Source organism: Mchenga conophoros, linkage group LG14, assembly GCF_057382185.1.
Source record: "Mchenga conophoros isolate Kocher_MC1m ecotype Shallow Benthic linkage group LG14, M_conophoros_male_GT1.1, whole genome shotgun sequence".
NCBI lineage: Eukaryota > Metazoa > Chordata > Actinopteri > Cichliformes > Cichlidae > Mchenga > Mchenga conophoros.
The window spans coordinates 17296443-17320914 of NC_140539.1; the positions used below are offsets into that span (position 1 = coordinate 17296443).

At 42.2% G+C, this 24472-nt stretch overlaps 1 protein-coding gene across 6 annotated transcripts in view; it reads left to right on the forward strand.

Moving 5' to 3' along the window:
* The first annotated feature begins 3642 nt into the window (after positions 1-3642).
* The window catches only part of fli1 (Fli-1 proto-oncogene, ETS transcription factor), a 30437-nt gene continuing 9607 nt past the window's right edge, over positions 3643-24472 (forward strand). The window contains exons 1-6 of one of the 6 annotated variants that reach the window (XM_085245580.1): positions 3643-3801; positions 5500-5586; positions 14684-14895; positions 15623-15774; positions 16637-16840; positions 23413-23481. In XM_085245580.1, coding sequence (XP_085101706.1) covers positions 5548-5586; positions 14684-14895; positions 15623-15774; positions 16637-16840; positions 23413-23481 — 676 coding nt within the window. In that variant the 5' untranslated portion in view covers positions 3643-3801; positions 5500-5547. Of the gene's footprint in view, positions 3802-4042; positions 4152-5499; positions 5587-9852; positions 10009-10093; positions 10176-14683; positions 14896-15619; positions 15775-16636; positions 16841-23412; positions 23482-24472 lie in introns of those variants that run through there. The other 5 variants (XM_085245576.1, XM_085245579.1, XM_085245581.1 and 2 more) reach the window with 5 other exon arrangements.

Consider the following 24472-nt stretch of genomic DNA (forward strand, 5'->3'; position numbering starts at 1 on the left):
ACAAACTTGAGCTACAGAGCCCCCAAGTGGTAAGAGTTTGCACTGCCGTCCCTTGTAAATAGGATCAATAGGCAGGCTCCCTTTATTAGATCCAGATTTGACCGTCTGAAGCCACAGATGAATGATTTTTGTAGTCTGGTGAGCAGCCCACATCGAGTTCAGCCTGTCAGACATGTCTGGGGGGACGTGGGGGAGGAACGAGAGAGACTTGGGCCTCAAAGCATTGAGAATGAGGGACAGGGGCAAACCCTAAACCTGAGAGCTCAGCTCAGACTAGCAGCCTTCCAGGGAACAACACTTTTCTTATTGAGCTAGTGGGCCAGACCCAAATGAGAGGTGACAGCATATTCATTTCACTCAGTGTTTTTCTTTAAGGGGTTTTTAAAATGCTGCTGAATGATGAGTGGTCACAGGATTTATAGTTCAGGGGATGATTTAGGCTTTCTAAATGGCACTGCTTTCCTCCTGCTCTCACTCTCCCAACTGTTTTTTTTTTCCACAGGAGCAGTCATTTTCTGGGGCTTTATTTCAGCCTCGTGTTGTTCGTGTAGGGATGACTCCCCCCTTGGCAAGTGAGACTGATTTAAAATGTAAAGCGAGCACCTTGGTTTCCCATGTCCTGTCTGGACTATAGAGGCAGGGTGTGCCAACACTTACGGCTGAACTGTGAATTCAGACCAATTTGTGGTGTTGGGGAAAGCAATTATGTGGACAAGGTGTCTCACAAAAAGACACCGACCACTCTTCTTTTGATTAAAGACATACCAGAACACACTGTGTGAAGTGGCAGCGTGCGTTTTGTCTCAACACCACTCCCAAGCTCTGGTCTCAGCATTATTCCCGGGAGCGAAAATACCAAGACTGAACAGGTGGGGGTCAAATAGTTGAAGTATCAGTGCTTTTCTCCGGACCTGACGAAGGGGAAACACATTAAGAGACATCGGGAGGTCGTTGATTTATAGGGACGCTATTACCTTCATAAATGCTTGGCTCATAAAATGACTGCTTTGCTTTAATTTAATACTTCCCCTCTCTAATTATCACTACACACACGTGCACAGAAGTGGGCTGCTGTCTGCTATGGACCTACAGAATGCAGCTTTGTGATTGTTTCTTTGTTGTTTTCACTCCACACTCTGGTGCTGGTTTAGTGTCTTTGCCCTTGCAAGCAGCTGAAAAGAAACTTTTACTTTCTCCTTCCTTCAGCTTGTTTTATTTGAGAATTCAGAGAGGGTAGATGGTTGAAGTCTTTCCAAAAGAACCTCATCTGTCACTTTTTACATTTTGCCATCTCCTTGCTGTTGTTCAGGGTACTCACACACACACAGGCATACACACACATACACAAGATACATATAGTGGCTTTCACTCTTTTGAACATGAGCCCAGTGCAAAAGCACCATTCCACGTCTGGATCATAAGTGCCTGGGAGCTTGCGTGAAAACATTTGAGGTTCTGCCCTGCCTTCCCTGGTGCCACACTGCCATTTTCTCTCTCCCCCAGGAGCTACAAAAGAAAGGTTTGGATTGGACCAATAATCTCCATCTTCAGATCATCTCTCAGTAGCCTCTTCAGCTAAATAAATAACTCATTACAGTTCAGAGCGAGGAGCTTCATTTACTCTGAGCGATGCAATCACAGATGTCTGCAGGTTTGCCCGCATCATCTCAAATAAAAGTGTTTCTGTTGTGAATCCCAAGAGAAGAGGCGCTCTCAAATGTTAACATAGCAGTGCAGAGCGAGGACTAGCAGTCGACTGCTTGTGGCAAAACTGCTGATGGCAGATTGCTCGGCACCGGCGGCAGAGAGGGGTTACGTCTGCTTGCTTAAGCACACAATGAGATTCTGTTTGCAACATTAGGGCTTAGATGCTAAACAATATTAAAACAAGACACATAAAGCTGCCAGCATGTTTGCCTGGACCATTAGCAGGAGGCATAATGAGCCACATTACACATTTACTATCAGTCTCAGGGAAACCCCCCCAAAAAGACAACAACAGTGAAAAGTGCAAGATAGCGCAACACTATAGGTGTAAAACTGTCCCCCAGTGTTAATATATGACAACTTCTGTTTCCTGTTGTTCACAAAAATTAGATTTCAGTAAATATGGGAGGCATTCAGTGTTGATTTGAGAGTGAACAAAAATAAATAAAAGCCTGGGCTTTCTTTGGACTGAGACAGCTGGATGTTAATAAAACCCTGCACTGTGCAGCATATAGATGAACATATACTCTGTCTTCGTTGTTGTTGTTGTTGTTGTTGTTTGTCTATTTCTTTTGTAAAACTGTAGTAGCTGCTGTTCAAATGTGTTAGAAAAGTCTTCTGCTGTACCCTGAGGAAGGCAACAAAGCAGGCGCATGAATGCCATTTTTCAGTAAAAAGGATGTTGGGATTTCCGCCAATTGTTTCATGCTGGGAACACTATTATCAGCGTTGTTGTTCTTAATCACTGCATTAGGAAACGGTGCAACAAACAGAAGGTCTAGCCGGTGATGAAAGACGACCTTTTTACCAGATGACCCCATCACTGTAAAAGAATGAGTGAAGGCGCTCGGTAGGCCATATCTTAGCGTTTTAAGACTGTTTTCGGACGCCTGTCATTAAAGACATGTGTCAGAAAAAAACATAAATGTATTTATTTTCTTGACCTCGTTTTATAGCCTGAAGCAATCCCATCACAAAAGTAGGCTATGGAGGCGGACATTACAGCTCTGCTCTGACAAGTATGTAAGTATGTTACAAAGTATGAGAGGTCTTAAAAAAGCCGCATCAGATCCAACATTTCACACTCATTTTAAGCATATCTTATAGGCTCTCGCACGCAACAAGTTACAACCAACTTCTCTGTTTCACTTTGGTTGCCCTGCGTGAAATAGCAACCTTGATGAGGCTATAAAATGCTATGGTTGGGCGACTTTCCTCACCGTGAATTGCCCCCACACCCTTTGGAGGACTACGAGTCGAAGATGAGGGCAGAGACGTGAAGGAAATGAATTTAGTGAAGCGAGTGGGGTCAGATGCAGGAAAAGGAACTCGTTTTGCTGTTTTATTCCTGCGGGGACTGTCACCGTGAGGACAGAGAGGAACATGAACGGAAAAGCTACTCCTGAGAGATAATTGATTATTAATATTAGCATCAGTATTAATAACTGGAGGGGGTGCTTGTTTGCGTGGCAGAGGGAGATTTCCTCACTAAGTCAGTTTCTTGTGGATAACACTTTTAGGCTTGCTCAGTATCTGTCATATAAATTGCTTTATGTTTTAATTACACCCACGAACGAACTTTGTTTACAACTTTATTCTGGATAGGTAACAACAAGTTTGTTGAACACAAAAGGTGGCTCTGGTTTCTTTTTGAAGTTTGCCCAATGTGCCATCTGTCTGATATTTGCCTGCTCGTTGTAATAAATAATAAAGCTGCTCAAAATATCTTTTTTTTGCACTTAAAAAATATATCGACACTTTCTTTCAACAACAGGCTTTATAAATCACCTTTATGACGCTCTTTCCCTCTCTCTGCTTCTCCCTTATTTCATGGTTCAGTGGCCTCACACCGCCGGGCGAGGGGAGGTTTTTCTCTCTCTGCTCATTGGTCGCGGCTTTTCAATCTCTCTAACATTTCCATTCATACAGCCGGCGCTCCTTTTTGCCCCTTTCAAAATAACTCACTGTCATCATCATTCGGAAAACGGTTTTGCCTGGACGGGACTAATTATTTAAAATTGGGGGAGTGATTAGCTGCAATCGGAAAAAGGAAAGCAAGAAAGAGAGATCAAGCGTCTGGCACAACAACGACAGGTGAGTGAGGAAAAATAATCCTCAAAATACGGAGTCGTGTAAACTGTGCACAGCGTGGGTGAGAATGCGGGAGGATAATAAATCACTTCTGCTTGTTTTATTGCTTTTATTGATGCCCAGTCACGTCGTAAACGGATGTAGAGTTTGCACCTCGAGCGAGAGTGGACGTTTCGGAATGACTCCAAAAGTGAAATGAAACTGCAGCAGCTACATCTTAATAGTTGCGCTAATCTTCGTGTATCGTTGCATCAGACTTTTATTTTTCCCACTTAAGGGTCGAATTATATCGAAAAGCAATAACCTGATAATCGTTTGTCAAGCCACTTCTTCACAGTCTAACTTTGGGGAAGGTAAGACAAACAAAATGGAATGCGTATTAGCCGAAAATCAGTTGGCTCTCGTTTGTGATGGATAACAGCAAGGTAAGATGCTTAAAATGTAACACTAGAGGGGTCCCGGCCCACGGGGCTGTCTCGGAGGAAGGTTCACGCCGTTATTCACCAGTCCTCCTCTGCCTAATTGGCTGCAGATGCTGTATCCTATGGTCTTTTTACCGCGTAGAAATTGGATGCATTTGGGGAACTTTATGAGGCGAGCTCTGCTTTTGCCCGAAGGAATCGAAAGAAAAAAAACAAACTTCAAAATAAAGGGATTTAAAACCGTGCCACGTTCATGTATAATGCACTCTTCCTTGGTCAATTTATCACGAGGCACGAAAAAGAGACTCGAAATTGCGCTGCACATAGAGAGAGCTTGTGTTGCTGTGACTCTCTGGTATAAATATGTTTTTTTTTTCTTGGATTTTTTGACAGGTGTTTTCTACAAGATGCCAAAGGCTCGTGGTCTGGAGTCAGCATCAAAAATAAAAATGTGTACAGCAGGGGGAAAAAAATCGATTATCAAAATATGGCCACGACTGCATGCTTCTAATCATGACACATCGCAGCATAGCTGCTGAACAGGACGACGATGTCCCGTACGCCTTGTTAAAATATGTTAAGCTTTAATGGTGCGTCCTGCAAGTCCATATACATTTATTTGCTTTATCACGTAGCACAAGAGCCATTTCTGGTGCCGTGTGCCGTTGCCTTCCTAATAATTGCAGAGGGAGGGAATGGACTAAAAAACACCGTCCTCTAAGTGCCCTTTCACCCTAGACTTTGTAAGCTGCACTTATTAAAGCGAAAAGTGTTTCAATATGTGGTAAGCTTTAGGGGGAAAACGTGATGGGGGTTGGGATGGGGCCCTCCTTTTTCTTTTTTCTTTTTTCTGCCCAACTCCTATTGGGCGACATGAAGTAATTCATCCATGTTAGCAGTAGGTCAGTGGTGTAATTTCCGTCTAATGGTGTTTCTGAATGTCAGCTATGGACAGCGGTAATTAAAAGGTACCCGTATCTAATACCGCTGACCACTGGTGAAAAAAAAATGAGAGCTTTATGAATGAATCCAGCCATTATGCGTGGAGTCTGACGTGCACGGGGGCCATTAAGCAAATTTGACTTTCTCTTTATTTTGGTGGAAGTGGTAACCCATGTGTGCACTACGCCGGACTTCTCAAAACACGTGAAAACACGCGGTACTCTGTGGATGTTTGCAGTTCAGCAAGTGTAAATAACGTTTAAATGAAATAATAAAATCAATAAATAATGGTGAAAGAAATCTCGATAATTGTTTGTCTTCTTTTCCTTTTTCTCAGGGCCCATTGGACACTGAGAACCCTTGGGCCTGTCTCTGTCAAGTAGACATGTTTCAAACTGTCCCTGACACGTCGTCTTACGTCAAGGTAAGACACCACCGTCTCTTGGATCAGGTAATGTTTGAGGGACAATTTGGGGTCCTTTCATTGAAGACTGCGCACAGTGAAATGATACTGAATGTTAAAACCTTTAGCAAACCACTGTCTTTATTTGTATTTAAAACCAGTGTTTCTACCCCCGCCTGTTGCCAAAATGGGCTTTTTTTATGCTGATTTTATGCGCCTGTTGAAATTTTTAAATGCTACTTATTTTTTGTATTATTTTCTAAGTCTGACACCTGTAGCCTGAGTACCTACCGGGGGGCATTTTATTTTTCTTCGCGTGGAAAAAGCCTACATGTTTACACTGTCAAGTCAGTGCTGAAGTGTGGATCTGTGGTCTGTGTGATTTACCAAACTCGACTCAACTTTTTTTCCCTCTTTACTCCAAAAATGCTGCTATTACGGGTCATAAACATGTCTGACGTCACGAACTTCTCTCTCCCTCTCTCTCTGAGTCTCTCTTTCTCTTGGTCCTAAAAATGTAAATAAAGCAAACAGCGCACATCTGGTTTTTCACATAAACCTGCATCACGTCACACATGGCTCGGCGTGACTACCTGCAACTGCTACAGCCGCATGTCTGTGGCTGAAACCATTAAGTGTTTCTCTTTATTGCTACGTGTGTGTGTGTGTGTGTGTGTGTGTGTGTGTGTGTGTGTGTGTGTGTGTGTGTGTGTGTGTGTGTAAGACTAGAAGATGTCAACAAGTGTAAGTAAACTTGGGTGGCTGCGTGACGTTCACTCCCAAATCCATCAAAATAATCTGTAATAATTGCTGTAATATCTTCATAATCAAGGTATTTTTTTTCCCACGGGCTTCTTGTTAATGTTTTGAAGACCCGTTCCCTTTTGAATAAGGGCTCCTTTCATCCAGGAACGGCGTTTGTGCCACTGCTGAGAGATCCTGCGTTTCGGGGCTCAGAACAATTCCGGATTTGTTGTGAAAGAGTTAAATAGCAGGGAATGTTTAAGGAGAAAATACGCATTTAAAATAGTCTTTCTGCTCCCTCAGAAAAAAAATTAAAATTAAAATTTATATATATATATATATATAGAAGAGGGAGTGAGACAGAGGAGATCAGTGAGGGAGAAAAGTTGATATCGGGAGTTAACTTTCAATTTTGCTCGCCTCTTATAGTTTGCAGCCCGGGTTGCTTACGTTTGCTTTAATCCCAGTCTTTGTTGAATGACAGTTACTATTCTCCTGTTTGGGTTGAGGGTTAGCCTGTGCCTTTTTTTTCTTTTTTTCTTTTTTTTGCGTGCAAGTCCAGCACTCACTGGCTCACTCGCACTCAAAGAGATGTTGGTCTGAATGTGGCACGCCTCAATAGAAAATTTAAAAAGAAATATTCCCCATTCAAGCGGATCCACGGCCAAGCATTTGGTTTTGTTTGGTTAAGGCCAGGCGAGACTGGAACTCTCCAATAAAAATAAATCTCAAATTAATTATGGCCTAGAGCGAGGGGCCAGACAGTTCGTGCTTATATGTGCTGCAGACTCCACTTTTTGCCCTCAGTATTTTGACTCGAGCTGTCTTTTAGCCCCAGAGAAGGAATGATCTGAATACAAGTCTGAATTCTAATAAGCAGCAACCCCAACAGACTCGCATGGACCGGGACTCTGAGAACAGTTGTGTTTCTCACAACACTCAGTGGCCCGCTTTACGTATTTCCCACTTCAAGAATAGCCAAAGGTGCACACCATTGGGCAAAGAGTAGCGAACTCGTGTTTAAAAATTGTTAAAGAATAATCTTATATATATATCACTCCATTATATATATATATATATATATATATATATATATATATATATATATATATATATATATATATATATATATATATATATATATATATATATATATATATATATATATAATGGAGTGATATATATTTATCACTCCTTTCACAGACTGTTTGTCTTCGCCCCATAACCATATTACTCAATTGAACTCATTAACTAACTGTAAATCAGATTTACATAAGACAAATCTCAGCAGATCCTTCTATAAGCTAAAGAAAAAGGATGGGCCTAACAATTGAAAAGCTGCAGAACATAAACTCACCATAGTGTCCGCCCACCTCTGGCTCGTTGCCCCAGCGGAGAGACAGAGGAGCTACTGGCTCGTGGTGTAAGAAGAAATGTCTGGCTGTCTAGTTCCAGCGTCAAGCCAGATGTTCTGTGGTTCGCTGTGTAAACCAACTTGCATTTGTTTATTGGCCTTCCAAAATGTTTGTTACCACAGTATTCATTATGATCTATGTAGATTCTGCCACCACCAACCCCCCAGTCTTCTTGATAAATCAGAGTGGCAGGTAGGTTATGGCCTTGAATCAGAAGGACATGTTAACTTCCAAAATCACATATTTTCTTTTCTTTAAGCAGGAGGGGGGGGTTGCATCATTTGATAATGTCCTGGAAATTTGCAGCTCTGTTTCCAAAGATATTTCGTTTATTTATGTTACCTAAACTGATTTTGGCACCACAGCGGGATGAGTGTATTTTTATTAATGGAAAGTGACATAAATCCAAAGATGCACATCACACACTGGTGGGATGGAGTGTTGGAAGAGATCTGTTTCTTTATTGCTGATCATAAAACCTTATAGTAAGTCACTTGCTCAAGGTCGCAGCTTAAGTACTTCTTTAATTTCCCCCCTTTATCACCAGTCTCCCAACAACAAAAAATTGAAAACCTTAGACTTTGGAATGTATAAGAATAACAAAAAACAACCCAAGCCAGTCACTGAAGAGTTAAACAAGGTGTCTCCCTTAATTACACGAGTCTGAACTGGCCTCAGGCAGGAGAAGCCTTGACCCTTAGCAGGATCCAGATGTGGTGGTCCCAAGGGTGGGGGCCCACAGCTTCACCAGACCCCCAAGCCGAGAGCAGACAGGCCGGCCCTGCTGCCAGTCTTCGCTGGCAGCAGCTCCCAGCTTCTTTTTTGTGCACACTGAGGCCAATCCTCAAAGCGAAACCACCCCTCAAAATCACAAGAATATTCATAATCATTATTATCTTAATTACACTGTAACCAGGTGCATTCAGTTTAGCAAAGAAAGTCTCTCATTTTATTTTATTTTGTACTCAGACTCCTGCAATTGCGGAACCTTGGTTAAGGTGAACATTTTAAAGGCTTCTAAAGTTAGTTACCCGTTTTGTTGGATGTAAATGTGTCCCGTCTTTCAGAATTACCAAATGTAGTGTTATTAGTCTGGTCATATTCAGACCTGGTTACTCGTCTAGCATGTGCCTGAAATTGGGTCTAAATTGATGAGGAGGAATTTCGTGGGGTAAAAGAAGAGGAAATATATGTGGGGGTGGGGATCTGGGGTTTCTTTTTTAGACTTAAGCAAACATGGAGTAAAACAGAAAGTTTGAAGTTTAAAAAGCTATGATTAAATTGACAAAAACGTAAATATATCGAATAATAATAATAATCCTTTTTAGTGGGCTTATGTTGATGCATTCTGAGCTTCATCCTTTTAGCCCTGTGCTGAACAGCAGACGCACACGTGTAGCCCAGACCCTTAGATTATAGTGCGGTTGGAGCTAAATGCTTGGATTTTATTAATGGTGTCTCAGGGAAAAAAGAAATCCACAAAAGGCTTCATAGAAAAAAAAAGAGTTTACAACAATTCCTCTCAGAGGTGTTCAGGTTGCTCTCCTTATTTGATTTAGAGCTACATCGAACCTAGTCAGATGTGTCCAACATCTGTCTAGGTTCAAAGACAATGTTTATTTAATGTATCACTTTAACTATGTATATAATAAACATTATTTTATTTTTTATTTTTTTTAAAGAGAGAATAGGCTGATTTATAGAGAATCGGAGGTAGTGGCCAGATGTAAGTCTGAAGTGTAGGCGTTAACCAAAAGCGCTCTAAAACATGCAATCGCATAACTTAGATTGTCCGGCGACAGTAAAACCTCTTTCCACAAAATCTCAGTCAAATATGAGCAGGAATAATTCATAAGCCGGAGAAATAGTAAACCATTCCACACCATCTGTGGCATTACTGGGAAAGCAAAACACACAACACAATTTTACTGCAGGCTACACAGCAATGGCTGTGCACAACGCAGGCAGCCATCCTGTAAATATTTCCGACCAGAAAAACATAACAGCGGAGCGAACACTCAATTGTTTTCCCTGCTTATCTCTCTGGGACAGTATCCTGCTTTTTTGAAGGCAGGGCTTTTGGTGACACACAGCTTCCTTCTCAACCTTCTCAACAGTGGTGACTTCACTTCCCAAATTTAGAGGAAAGAAAAAACGCAATCCGGTAAAAGTGTCTCTTTCTCTCCGCCACATACCGGGGACTGGAATTAATTCAGGAGCGTGTCATGTTTGGGGTATCGTCCGGGTCCGCTGAAAATTGCGCAAAATGGACGGAACTATTAAGGTAAGGGTGGAGAACGGGGTGTATGAGTTTGTGGGAGACTGCTTTTTTTCGAAGTTGCGCCTCCTTTTTTTTAAGCAATGGTTTGAAATACTCCTCTGTGTCGTCTGTGAGCTGGGATCTCCAGTCAGGCAAAGATGAGCGGCTTTTTTCTGTCGGTCTGAAAGCGGGTAACCCGATTTCCTTCTTCTTTCTTTGAAAGTATCCTTCTCGCTTTTTGTATATACATATATTTAAATATATATTATCTGACTGGTTGCGAGGGCACTGCTGTGGTGTGGATTCGAGGCTAAATCAGAGATCACCCTTTGGATTTGGGGGACCGAGCGCATAATTACGCGCGTCTGGAAAGGCACAAAGGAGCGATGAATTGTTTCATACAAACCCATGTAGACTGTACTTTCCTGTAGTCATAAGTAATACTTGTGTTCAGCGATTTGGTTTTGTCTGGACAGCGGGGGCTGAGCAATAGCCATGACTGGATGTACCGCTGGATAGATGTGTCGAGCTGCGCAACAGTGGTGTGGCACATCGCCCAGCTCGGTACGAAGATCTCGTCTAGGTTAAAAACTCTGACGGCTTAGAATTTACCACAAAAGAAGAAGAATCACATTCCTCCCTGTATTTCTGTTGGTTGTTGTTTCTGTTATCCCCTCCGCTGCCGGACAGGGAGATTTGTGAAAGTGTAAGGAAGCCTGTCATACGGTTACTTCACACAGTAACTGCACGGTTTGCGACACTTTAAACCGCAAACCTTCACAACGATACCTTGGCTTGCTCCTCGTGCAGTTACACAACTATTTTGAAATGGTGCTGCTGCTGGTTGAGCGCTGGTCTACATTAACACTGGCTACCGGCCCCCCCATCAGTCAAATTCCAGATGCATTATGGCTGAAGCCACCAGATGTTGAATGGCAAAGTCCCTATTAAGTTCACCCTGCAACGCGTTTAGTTAACAAGTGTGAGCTGGGAAGAATGAAGCATCTGTATTCACTCTTATTGTTGCAAGAAAACCTAATGCGATTTATTTTTCTTTCGGAAATTTAAAGTAGCTAGTTTGTGGCGGCTGGGTGTGGTGTGAGTTTTGGAAGAGTGTAAACGTTGGCCAGACAAAAAAAAAATGTCAGTCTACATATAGCCTTAAATCGCTCATCGCCCACAGCGCTGTGATTGTTTTGTAGCGCACTTGAAGTAAATTACCCCCCACGGCTGCAAGAGGACATGACTATATCAGCCTGGGTTGTCTAACAAAGTAAGAAGCTGCATTACAATTAATGCAATCATAATTGAATCCTTTTGGTGTAAACGACTGGCTGCTACTTGCATTCATGCTCGCTAAAGAAAGGAAGGACTCTCTAGCCATGAGAGCTTCCTGTTCTACACAATCTTTTCCTGACAGGTTTCCTCTTCCTCCTTAAACAAAAGACAGGAATGCCCCCCCTCCCTCTCCGTGGGTGGCTCCTGGTAGATGGCTGTGTGTGAACGCCAAACAGATACACGTGTAGTCTGGATGTGGAGTTATTCCACGCAGTATCCAGCCAGCTCCCAGACACGTAGTGACGCATTTGCGGAGATAGACTTGGCTGATGTAAACAGAACAGAGGTTGCTCCCAGCAGGTGTCACACTCACACAATGGTCATAATGGTGCGGGCTGATCCACAACTGAGCTATGATTTATTTGATGTTTTTCCCCTTTGTCTGGTTACTGCGGAGAGCTATAGTGAAAAAAAGCAGAAAGCATGCTTTGGGGAATTGACTTTAAAGGATTAATTAAAAAAAATCTTTAAATTTCAGGAAGTTTCTGGAGATTTGTGTGTGTGTGATTATAATTTTTCAGGAGAAGTTCCTCTTTGGTGCTTAACACATTTTCAACTTATCTTAGGACGATTTTAGGCAGACAAAGAGTGTGTAATCGGCTGCCTGTAGCTCTCACTGGTAGTATGTGTGTGTTCCTAATTGGCTCTGTTCTCTCATCCTTTCAGCTTCTTCTGCGAGAGTGCTGTACCCCTATCTAAAACAAAACAAAACGAATAAAAATAAAGAGTACTCCAATCCTGATGGGCACACACCACTTGCCAATCATTGCTCCAATTGTGCAGCCTGATATGTCATTGTAAATATAACGTGCAACAGTCATAGTAGTTAACAAACCCTTTATCAGGCTGCAATGAGACATTCCCTCACTCTCTTACACTTTATCATCCACAAACTAGCTGCTGTGCTCTGCTCAGATAATGTGTCTTGCTGCCAGTGTTCAGACTATGACAGATCCACTGATGAAAATCGCTGGAAAGTCTAATTCTGGCAGACGGTTAAGAGGGTCAGCTTTTCCTTTTTTTCTTCTTCTTCTTCTTCTTCTTTTTTTTTAATCCACCCATTAACCTGAAGAGTCGTATATTACAAAATCCCTAGTTTGGTCTACAGTTGCCATAGCCCGTAGACCTGACGTTTCCTCAACGTTTAAAGGAACACCATCATTGAGGCTTGCTAATCCAAATCATCACAGCGTTAAACACAAAACTATATATTCCAGTTTGCGAAAAGCCCGTAAAGCTCCGGTTTATTTGCCACAACCATGCACCGTAAATCATTTTTTATCTATGTTTTGCATCCAGTTCTGTAAACACAACCAACACAGAGGCAACAGATGGTGCTAAATGGCACATACAAATGTTAACATTTTTTTCCACTGCAGTGAGTATCAGACACTATCAAACATCTCTTCTGATCATTGGATAAGTTTTATGTAACATATCATTTTTCACTGCAGTAATAAGAAAAGCACCAATACAACAGACACCCCGATTGTTATTACTGAAGTTCTACAGAAGGTTGGGACATTAGGTCCCTTATTAAGCTCTCAAACTGTAGCTGATGAGAGAGTCTTCTCACCTTTTTTCTCTTTTTTTCATTGTTGTATTTAACCTCCTAGAACCTGGCGTCCACATATGTGGACATCACATTTTGGGTTGTCTAGACCAAAATCCTACATTCTGATATCCACTCACGAGGACATTTTACTGCCTCTGTTTTATCAAAATTCAAAACGAATGTCTTCATATGTGGCTCTCAATTTTCTTAGAAACAAAAATCAGGTATACAAAAAAAATCTGGGGATTCTTTATCAGGTCCCAATCGTCCAAATAGCAAAGAGAAATTAAAAATGCATGCCATGAAAGAGTTCGGGTCTTAGGAGGTTAATGCATGTGCATACATGCATTTTATATATTAGTTAGTTATGCCATTGCACCAAGAGAAATGTGTCCTACAAAAAGAAAGTGCACTGAAATGAGGGCAAGTGAAAACTTTCCACTCACATGAAATGCCTTAGAAGTGAATAGAAGTGAAGTTATGTGAGATCTTGAGGATTTCACTTTCATAAAAGCAACATTTTTGAGAATGCAACGGCTGCATGTTGGAAATATTGATCAATGAATATCAAGTAGCATTTTTTCCCCCCGAGGCAGATATCTGGCATGTTGGAATGAAATAATTCAGTCCTTGGGGATTAGACACGTCTCAGTCTAAGCTGTGCCATCACATCCTATCAGATCCAGATGCGCATCAGATCTAGGCCCGATCCTCAGAGGCATATGGCTGTAATGATTTCACTTTAAACTTTAGTTTTATTGTTTTGTTTTTCTTTCATTGTATTTGTTTGTTTTATTCTTGTCCACAAAGATAAATGGAAAAACTAATATAAAACTCATTCCATTCCTGTTAACATGTATACACATTCTGAGCACAGATCTGACTTGGTGACGTTGTCTTTCTCTGCTCCCTGTCAGACACAAACCGGTGACATCTTCATGTTAAAATGTGACCAGCAAACTCCATAATCCAGTCTTTACTTCCAAGACATTACATGAGGAGCATGTTGAAGCCGCATAGCGTTTCAGAGTTTGTTTTCTTTAATAAACTTACATTGCTCCAGCTGAGTCAAAGTAGAGGGGGGTCACTGGAGCCGTGACCCAAATGCTTCTGTTGAGTCTTCTGCTGTGGGGAGAAGCCCAGCACCAGACAGGGTAGCCACACCAGGGCCTGACAGGGGGAATTTCAGGGTGCAGTGAAATTACAAAGATGGCGATAAGAAAAAAATAATTACAGCCCAGGAATAAGGATTATTAGATTAGGATGCTGTTAACTGTTAGTTAGAAGACCTTTTTATTTTTTATTTTTGTCGTTTTATATGGGAGCCACTAGGTGACCGCTGCTGGCCATGTGTTTTGATTAATATTATTGTCATTATTGATGTTACTACACCAGAAGGCCCTGTGGCATCCTATCTGCATCTCCCCTACTCCACTGTGGGCATGATTGAAGTCCTCGTAACATCAACAGGAAGCTACAGCCACTACTCCTGTAAACACAAACCGCCGAGGATGCCAGACAGCGATATGACCCATAACTGCACATAATTACTGTAAACAAAAAATACACTAGAGATTCGAAATTTGACATCACAAGTTTCTGGATAGTGTCAACTAAGAAATTTGAGTTGTATTTGTTCGTGTCAAGCATTCGCTTTGATGCATGTGAAGCCAGAAGAGAAAGATATTTAGTGTTGTGCAAAATTGGGATGCTATAAAGAATAAACCCTACTATAACACCTCTACAGCTCACAAGCATTAAAGAATTTTGAAAGAAATACCAAGGATTTGTTATTTTCACCTCCAGGAGGCGCTATCAGTGGTGAGTGAAGACCAGTCCTTATTTGAGCCTCCCTACGCTGCTGCTGCCCCTCTACCCAAAACAGATATGACTGCATCTGGCACACAGGACTACGGCCAGACCCACAAAATCAACCCCTTACCCCCACAACAGGAGTGGATCAACCAGCCAGTGAGGGTCAACGTCAAAAGAGAATATGAGCACATGAACGGATCCAGGTAATGACATGACAGCCACACCCTGTGGCATGCATTGTTTAGTAGAGATGAGTTTTTATGCACTTTTATCAGACATGCAAGTGGGTGATGAATTAAAAAGCAAAATTGACACAATGAGTTTCAGTTAGGCGTGGCTTTGGCTTTCATTCTCCAAGTCTCTCAAGCTCTCCTGGTAAGATGCAGTACCATTCACTGTTAGGTGTTTTTTAACTGTGTTGAGATGTGGTGAGTGCATTTCCTCAAACCATCCAGTAACTCCTTGCTCCAGATGGCCAGGGCTATTGTCATCGTAGAAGAGACCCCTCCCTTCATAATAGAAATGTTTCGGCGTAGGATAAACATGATCTCTCAGATAAACGCTGTATTTATTTTCAGTGCCCCTTCCCTCTAATGGTACATGTGGACCCAAACCATGGCACATTATGCTGCTATGTGGATCAAACAGATCCACACTCATTGCAGATTTTCAGGTTTTGCTTCTAATTTGTCACCCATTTGTATGACACTTCTGCTGCTGTTGTCATTTGTCATTCAGCGGGTCGTTTCTTTACCACAGCTAACCTTCACGTTTCACATCTAATCTTTGATATGCTTGGCTCAGAATATCTCGTGCCAAAGTCAATGGCTGGAAAGGAAATTCAACAACACCCAGTTTATCTGCTGATAATATTTTTACAACTTACTTGGTGTGCATGTGTGTGTGTGTGCATGCATGTTTGTGCAGCAGGGAGTCTCCAGTGGACTGCAGTGTGGGTAAATGTAATAAGCTGGTGGGGGGTAATGATACATCTCAGATGAACTATGGAAACTACATGGATGAGAAGAATGCCCCTCCCCCCAACATGACCACCAATGAACGGAGAGTCATTGTACCTGCAGGTAAGAACAGATGTGTATAGTTAGGAAAAATTAATCAGGACATAAGAACAAAATTGATTACTATTGTTAGATGGCAGTCACTTGCCTGTTCTGGTATGATGTCACTAATGCTGAGGCACAATCTAATGAACCTAAGTAGATATTTATTTTTTTTACTATACCCTTTGTTTGAACACTTAGTTTAAGAAATTTGTCTTTCACTCAAAGTCCAAACAAAAGGCGTTTCAGTACATTTCAGAATGGCAAACAGTGTGCCAAAAAACGAGAAATCCAGATTATTTAATTAAAACTGAATGCAGACTTGGTAAATTATTCATTTTTTAGTGTTTAGCTGATGCCAAAGGCCACTCATCTATTAACCTAATAGGAGCTCACTTGGATGCCACTCCTTAACCACAAAGTGGCAAGTTTGGGGTTTGGTTTCCAAATTGGCTGTGCTGTGTATCAGGCATGGGTCAAGTAACATTTGCAAATACTGAGTTTTCTTTGGTATCACAAAGTTCAGTAAATTTAATGATGAGATTCAAAAACGAATACTATTCTATGATAGGTGACTGAACTAGGAATCTGCTCTGTTTTCATTTTACTTAATAAAGTAAAAGCAATATTTAGTATTCTGTCTAAACCACACAAACTGAAGTCTGTTCACCTCAGCATTATTATATGAAGCTAAATCACAGCAACAGTTGCCTGAAGGCACTTTATATTGTGAGGTAAAGAGCCTGCAATAATACAAAGAAAATAGAAACTGCCTTCAGTTTGTTTATTACTCCTCCTCCCTTTAACTTAGAGATATGTCTTTCCTGAAGTCTGCCCGTAACAGTCAGTAAAACCAGTCTCCTTCCCTTCTGTCGTCCTGCAGACCCATCACTGTGGTCCCAGGACCATGTGCGCCAGTGGCTAGAGTGGGCCATCAAGGAGTATGGCTTGTTAGAGATTGATACGGCAATGTTTCAAAACACGGACGGCAAAGAGCTCTGCAAGATGAGCAAAGATGACTTTCTACGGCTCACCACCATGTACAACGCAGAAGTGCTTCTCTCTCATCTCAATTATCTCAGGGAAAGTAAGTAAACTTTGGTAATTACTTGACGGGTCTCTGGAACAAATATAGGAGTGCAACAAAAAGTGTTTAACAGTTGAAAACAGAAGATAAAAAATAAATCGGAAAGTATTAAACACAGTGAAAAGTCAGCAATGCCATGCTGCACTTCGTTTTCATTACTTTCCTTGTTTGTGCCTAAACCTGCATCACCATCCACGTTTGCCAAAGGGTGAAAGTCATTTAGTTTTTTTTCTTCTTCTTTTCGATTCAAAGTGTGAATGAAAATGACCTCGTTTGCTCAGCATGAAAGAAAAAAAGGAATGTCACCTTTTTTCATTCGCACTATGCTTGCATTACTAAATAAACAATGAAATTACTAATTTCTCTACGATAGCTAACACGTCTAAAGCACAGCATAGAAACCCAAAGGGTTTCTTTTCCCCTCTCCAGATAACCATCATCAACCTCCCCCACTACACTTTTATACCGCATGGCCCACAGAAAGATGAAGCCCAGGTGCATTGCCTCAGGAATCACGCTAGGCTTGTATGTCCAGAGCAAAGAAAAGAAAGTTGATCTGCAATTTGCAATGGTGGCAGCTAAATTTGAGCCCCTTACCTTTGAAGAATATCTCGCCGTAATCCCCGCTTCATATGTTTCTGTGAGGAAGCGAAGCCAATTTTCTGATGCGGTATGCAAATGACATTTTAATATAAAGTGTAACATCTGGTGAGGCTCTGGTTTGAATACATGCAGCGTGGTGTCGAGTTCGAATGCTAAATATCAGCCGTGTGCTATAAAAATTAGCAAACGAGTGGCGCGATTGATGCACGTGTAGGGAACGGTCTGTCCCCATCTTTAAAAAGTTTGGATACTGTAGAATAGTTAGAGCTGCTTGCGCCGTGGCTGCAGAATATCACGGCAGCACACTGGGTGGAGTGACTGATGGCTTGACTAAATTTAACATTACTCTCAAAAAATTGCGATGGGCCTCAATGTGATGTAATGGGAACTGTATTTTGTGGGTGTCAACAGTTTTCTCTATGCACTGCGTCTGGGCAGAGAGAGATGCTTGTCATGAGTATAACAGCCTCATTGTGCAGCGGTGCAGCGGGTGGATCTGTCTGACCGCCACTGGGCACACTTCGCAGAGCAGTTTTCATTATGGCCAATGGCTGTGGGACTTAGCCACGGCTTAGGCGTGCTGCATCACGATTTTGCCCCATTTTTCTTTCTTTCTTTCTTTCTTTTGTGTGCTTTGGAGACAGAAAAGATGTCTTGGGAATCCTCTCCACTTGCCAGCTGAAATTGCTTTGTATTAATTCCTAACAATCAGCGAAATGGACGCTCCCTTTCCTGAGCTGAGTAACCCGTTTTAGGGCAGCTCGCGGACGATGCAAGCGGGGTGAAGTGCTGATACTGTACCTGCATTACACATACAAAATTTTCTGTCTATTACAAATGTGATACAAATATCCAAAGCAGATCAGGCACTGAACACACTTTAGCCTACCAGCTTTCTGTTGCAAAGCGCCTACCATGTCCTATTGCACAGTTTTTCATCTTATGTGGGACTTGCACAGATTTTACAGCTAGTGCTGCCTAAATCAAAAAGAGTATTTCCAGTTGTGAGACCATCTCCTGCCACGTGCCACGTATGAAAACATCAGATGGCATCCTGATTCTCTTGATACTGTCCGGAGCTCAAGTGTGAAAACAGTTTGTGAGCAAAGGAAAGGGGTCAAGGCTTTATGACGACCCTCACGGGGTGATAATTTAGAAATGAAAGGCTTTCTCTCGTCTCCCCCCACAGCACAAACAAACACAATCAGAGACTAGGAGTAACCCTGTCCAGAAAATAGACCTCTGTTTTCACTCACAAGAGCTGGAGCTGGGACTAGTTTCCAGGAGGCAGAGAAACAAAGAGAAAAGGGGAAAGGCTCAAGCAAGCCCTGGAAGTATTAGTGATTACAGGTCATGTGATCTGATTCACTGAATCTTTTCATTATCACCCCCCATCCTACACCCAAAAAAAAATAAAAAATAAAAAATAGATGGTCCAGAGGGATACTGCAATCATTTCGTACACATCTGTGTGCACCATATGTGTGATTGGTTCTGTTTATTGAACCTCTGATTAACATTCCTCAGAGTCATTAGACCCTGTATGTACACTTGGTGAAGGGCGGGAGACGCACTTCCACACCCTACAGCCATACCATAACAAAACATTCCTGCCACGTCACACACACAGAAATACCGCTCAGACATCCATACTGGCGCAACCGCTGGCACAACCTGAACATCTGTCTGGCTTCCCAGCTGCTTACAGTAACAAGGGTAGTTGCCCGTGCATTATTTTGGCCTCGTTGTTGGTCACTTATCCAGATTTTCATAAGTGATGGCCGCCCACACCCCAATGTGCTTTCAATTTGGGGCGCAATTTGAGAATTTGTTCAAATTAGTCTGTCAGGGAGGGGACTGCTGACTGTTTGCTTTATCGCACCCATGTAGGTCGGTTTGATACCACATGTGCTGGAAACGGAGCAGAGCAGCAAACCTCAGACAAGGAGAGACTGTATCTTCTGACACATAGAGATGCGAGGCGGAGAGAGAAGGGAGGAAGAGGGGGGAGAATTCAAAAACGAGCAGAGGGACTGGGGAGACAGAACAATCCAAAGAAGCATGTGAAGGAACATAATAGTAGGAGTTAAGAAATATGTCACTGACAGATTGGGTTGTTGCTTCAGGACAAAAACAGGAGTGTGTGTAAGCAAGAAAGGCAGTTATAGAAAGGGAGTGCGAAATTTAAAAAAAGAAGAAAGAAAAAAATTTGGTGGCTGAACTATTCCTTTTTGTTTTTTTGCGAAGAGTGTGGAAATGGTCCGAGATGGTCATGATTGAGTGCCATTGGAGAATAGCAACAGTTCTGTTTCCCAGCTGTCGCCGTTGCTTGTGTGTCTGGATGGATTTACAGCGAGGGAGTCCAGAAGGAGAGAGAGAGAGAGCGAAAGAGAGGAGAGAGAGAGAGTGATAAGTCTGGGCTTCTGCACTGCTGCTGCTCGCTCGAGAGTGGGGGACATTCTCGAGCCCTCAATAGTTTATACAGACCATAAACATCTGGGCTCGCAGGCTGAGTAGGGAAAAAGGAGCTCTGGAGAACTCTCTCTCTCTCACACACACACTCTCTCTCTCTCTCTCTCTGTCTTTCACTCCTCTTTCTCCCCTCAAAACATTTTTATTGAGCTCCCCTTGCATTAGTTCTTTCTATTGGCAGATTATCACTGGTGCAGAGGGGCTCAGCAGGCTGGCTCTGCGCCTTTTGCCGTTTGCTGTCTGCTGTTAGCCACCATTACAGTGCAGTCTGCGGCTGCTCACTCAACTGCTGGGGTTCGGCCACTTATGAGCTTCGCAGGAATTTATGTCTATATCACATTAGCATAAGTGGAAGTGGATAATAAGCAGTTGCTATTCGTGTAAACACTGAGATGAGCCTAGCTGTAATTGAAGCGAGATGTAGATAATAATTGTAAGTTTCCAGTTAAGAATACTGATGTCAGCCAGTTCTGCATATCTCGTTTTATAGTCCTGTTTTTAACATTAATGCTAATTGTTTTAAGTGATTTATATTTTTCCCATCATATCTTGGACTGGTAACTGCATGATTGCAGTTAGGAACAGCATATAAACTGTGGTCAGGATATTGTTAAAGCTAAGAATAGTGATTAAACATTTCTGAACATTTCACCTCTCACTTGTCCAATCAGATAGGAGAGCACTGGGTCCAGATCTCTCTAACATTTCTAAATGGATAATTTGATGTTTGCGCCCATTTCACGCAACAAACTATCAGATATGTGAAGGTGTGTGGAGGGAGACAGGGTTGGATTGATATGTTATAGCTATTTTTGGCCCTTTTTTATGACTATAAATACCTTCAAGCGGAGTCTGTCTAAAAGTGTTGACCATTAACCAATAAACACTTTCACGTTAATACATAATGGAACATTTATAACCATTCTCTGGATCATTGGCAGGATGGGATGTAATCTTGGTGTCAACTTCACATAGTTTGACCTTTTTTCCACCAACAAGTCTAATCTAGTACTAGTCCCAATTATTTTCACTCAAAAAGGACTGATGCTGCTCGGCCCAAAGCTGAACACCCTGATTTCAGTGGCTACAACCCAAAGATTGCATCCACCATGATCTTCTAATGGAAAACATTTAACATTTTGCTATTTGGCTCTGAAAGGGCATCACTGCAGAACTGGCTCCACATGAGCACTGGTCCCAGAACTGGAACTATGTTGATGGAAAAGAGGCACTTGTTAGTCTATCAATTCATAACAGCCTCCACATAAAAAAAACCCTTTGTCTGTACAACAATACTTGTGCATTTGATACTACCTGTTTTACCAGGGGTTTAATAAAGAACCTGTATAACTCTTCAGTTGGCAGACTGGTTTGGTAGCTTGAGGTGGTCTCGAAGTGTGGGCAGGAACTTCAATCTGTGCCCAACACAAATGTAATTTAATGAGAAGAGTGTTTTCTTTTTCTTTCAGTTACTTGCGAACAGTGCCATCATGAAAGGAGGGTCATAAGTTAAAAAAACAATTCCAATACTTTGTAGCGGAAGACTCAGAAATGCCTCATATGAAATATGAAGCCAAGCAGCAGCGTTATCCAGTACAACTAAATGGGTTTGCCTAAACTTATGTGCCCCCCTTTATGTGGCAAGGTGCCTAAAACAGGGTGACTGGGGACCCTGAGTTTGTTGACAAAGCTTAGACCACATGTTGAGGCAATGGTATCGTATAGCTATACAGAATAAACAGTACAGGGGGCTTGCCAGAGGTCCTACACGGCGCTGTACAAGGCTTTAGAAATATCGATCAATGTTACGTGCACGTCAGGCGGCGCTTTCGTGAAACCAAACAGTCATACGAAGGAGAGAAAAGAAAACTGTTTGCGGGTGTTATGTAATCTTACAGAGTCTGAAGCAGATGTGATTGGAAAGGGAGAGCAAGAGAATGAGGGTCTCAAAGCTTGAACACTGGCCAGTCCTCCCACTGCGCTGTCAGATTACCGGGATGTGTTTGTTTTCGAAGAGAGGAAGAGGCCATCCAAATAAATAGGCAGCCCAGCCAAGGCTCCCTTCACCAAAACTGTCAGCTGTGGTGTTTCTCTAGCTCGCTCTCACTCGCTCACTCAACCCTCCACTCGCTCTCACTCTCTCCCATACAGCAGTCCCAAATTTCTCTGTGGGATGGTTTGAGGTTTTCTTAGCAATGCTGCCTGTTTGCCTGTCTGGGTCAGACCACATATGTGGCACACAGTAGGAAAGGGGTTAACAACCCCTTCCTCCTTCCTCCATCCCCTCTCTGTTCCTCGTTCTCTTACACCCTCTCCCTCATTCCAGAAGTCGGTGCTTCGGAGGCTCGTTTGCCCCTGTGAGCTTACGCTCTGCGTGTGGAATTATTTTTGTATGGGGGAGCTGCGTTTGATTGCCATGCAGGGACCCTTCCTCATACAATGGCTCCCCTGTTCTGAGTCCCCCATCCTTCTAAACTAGACCCAGAGCCTTGGGGGTGCCGTGGAGTATAGGTGGAACTGGGAGGGGTGGGGACATTTGGAGGGTTAGAATACATTTGTGGAGCACCCCACATTACCCCACAGCCACCACTCTCCCCCCTTAAAAAAACAGACCCCTAGTCTGCCACTATGAGGCCCCAACCCACCACCAGCAGCACAGCACGTTAGTCGAGGACCTTGCATCGAAACTTTCACAGACTTTCTGGATTTTTCTTTTTCCATTTGTACTTTAGCTCATTTCTCAGATTTCTCTGCACCACCCCACCAGAAAAGGTACGGTCCCTACTCAGCAACTTGCTGTTGCTGGCTCAGTGCTATATCTTGTCTACACTCTCCATGTAGTAACTGCTCTCGTGTTTTCTCTGTGCATTTTTGGGTCTGTTTTTCCACTCACTGATTTATGCCTGGGGGCAGCTAAAATTAAGAGAGCATTTTGGTGCCGCCCAGGGTGCCTGTGTAAGTGGAGGAATGCAGTGCAGAGTTCTGCTCCATAAGGTGAAATGAACAGGCAGCCATACAAGGACTCTTAACTCACTGTCTTGCTTTATTCAGGGGCAGTGGTTCCAGTTAAAATGTTGACATACTACAGGGCTTCCTCAGCACTATTCAAAGGACAGACTGTGTGCTGGGTTTGCTTTATTCGAGAATAGAGTTCTTTGTCATTAATTAGCTTTCCTCTTAAAAAAAATAATAATTTAAGAGCAAAAGGTACAGAAGTGATCCAATGAAAATGGCTTCAGTGGCATGCCATAGGTATCGAGCTGGACCTTCTACTGCCACCTGCTGGGAGTATTAGAAATTTGAGCTTTTTGTCACTCATACAAAAAACCTCTCATAGCAAATGCAGCAAATTTCAGTTCAAATGAAATATATTCTGCATGTATTCCTCAAGATACTTTATTCTAAAGTAAACACTTTATAAAGCAATGAAGACTCTTTAATTGTTTAAAAAATCCAACAAAATTAATCTCACCATGCTCTCTTCTGTCTCATTGCAGGTAGCTCATCATTATCCTACAATACAACATCTCACACAGATCCATCACCACGGCTGGCTGCCAAAGAGGGTAGGGAAGTTTAGAAATTTTCTCTGCATTTCTCTCCACATATTTAGAGTTGTTTTAAATGCTGTATACAGACTGAACAAGGTGGGAATGGTGCAACCAAAGCTAAAGGTGATCATGTATGGCAAAAATATAAAATACCCAAACCTTCAGGCTTCGCATGAAGAAAACCACACACATGTGAGAACAAACGCTACTTAACAAAAAGGAAGCACAATGCAGCCACCGATTGTTTCTGATGAAGCTCTGGGCAAGTACACCTTTTGTTTTGAGTCAGGCTGCTATTGCTATTCGGGACTACTACCTGAACCCAAAGAATAAAGGCATGTTAACAATAAAACAAAAGCAGAGTGCTGATGAGTTCTTTCCATAGCAGTGGGAGCATGAACAGACTGTAAATGTAGTAATTATGGAAAGAATCTATGTGACTGAAGCTGTTTACTGGAAGGACGGGCAGCACAGACAGGTGCCCGAGCAACAATGTGCTTGGTAAACATGACAGAAAGGGGCTGATTGGCTGCTTTAGACTAGACTAGAGGGGAAATAGGGGTTACATGTGTGAGTCTCTGATGAGTGAAATAGTGGCAGAAATCATGATAAGAGGTTAAGGGGACACTACACATAAAATATGCTATTGTAAGACAGTGTCCAGCAGCACTGAGACCCTTTGACTAATATATGTAGATATATATAAATATATATATAGCTTTTAATGAAAATCAAATGATAGTAGCCATTTTCAGCTATTTTATGTAAAATGTAGGCTTTAACATAAACTGTTAGCTGGTTTTATTAAGAGATTTAATGGTTAAGGAACCAATGTCTGATTAAAAACAATAGTGAAAATGGCTTTTTAAAGAAAAATGTTACCATACAAGCAGCTTGGTGTTCTCCACATCTTAATCTGGCCAAAATTTAAAGGACACAATGAACTAATTGAATTAGCGATACATTTTTAATAAAGCAGAAGAGGAGCGGTCAGAGGGACCAGCTC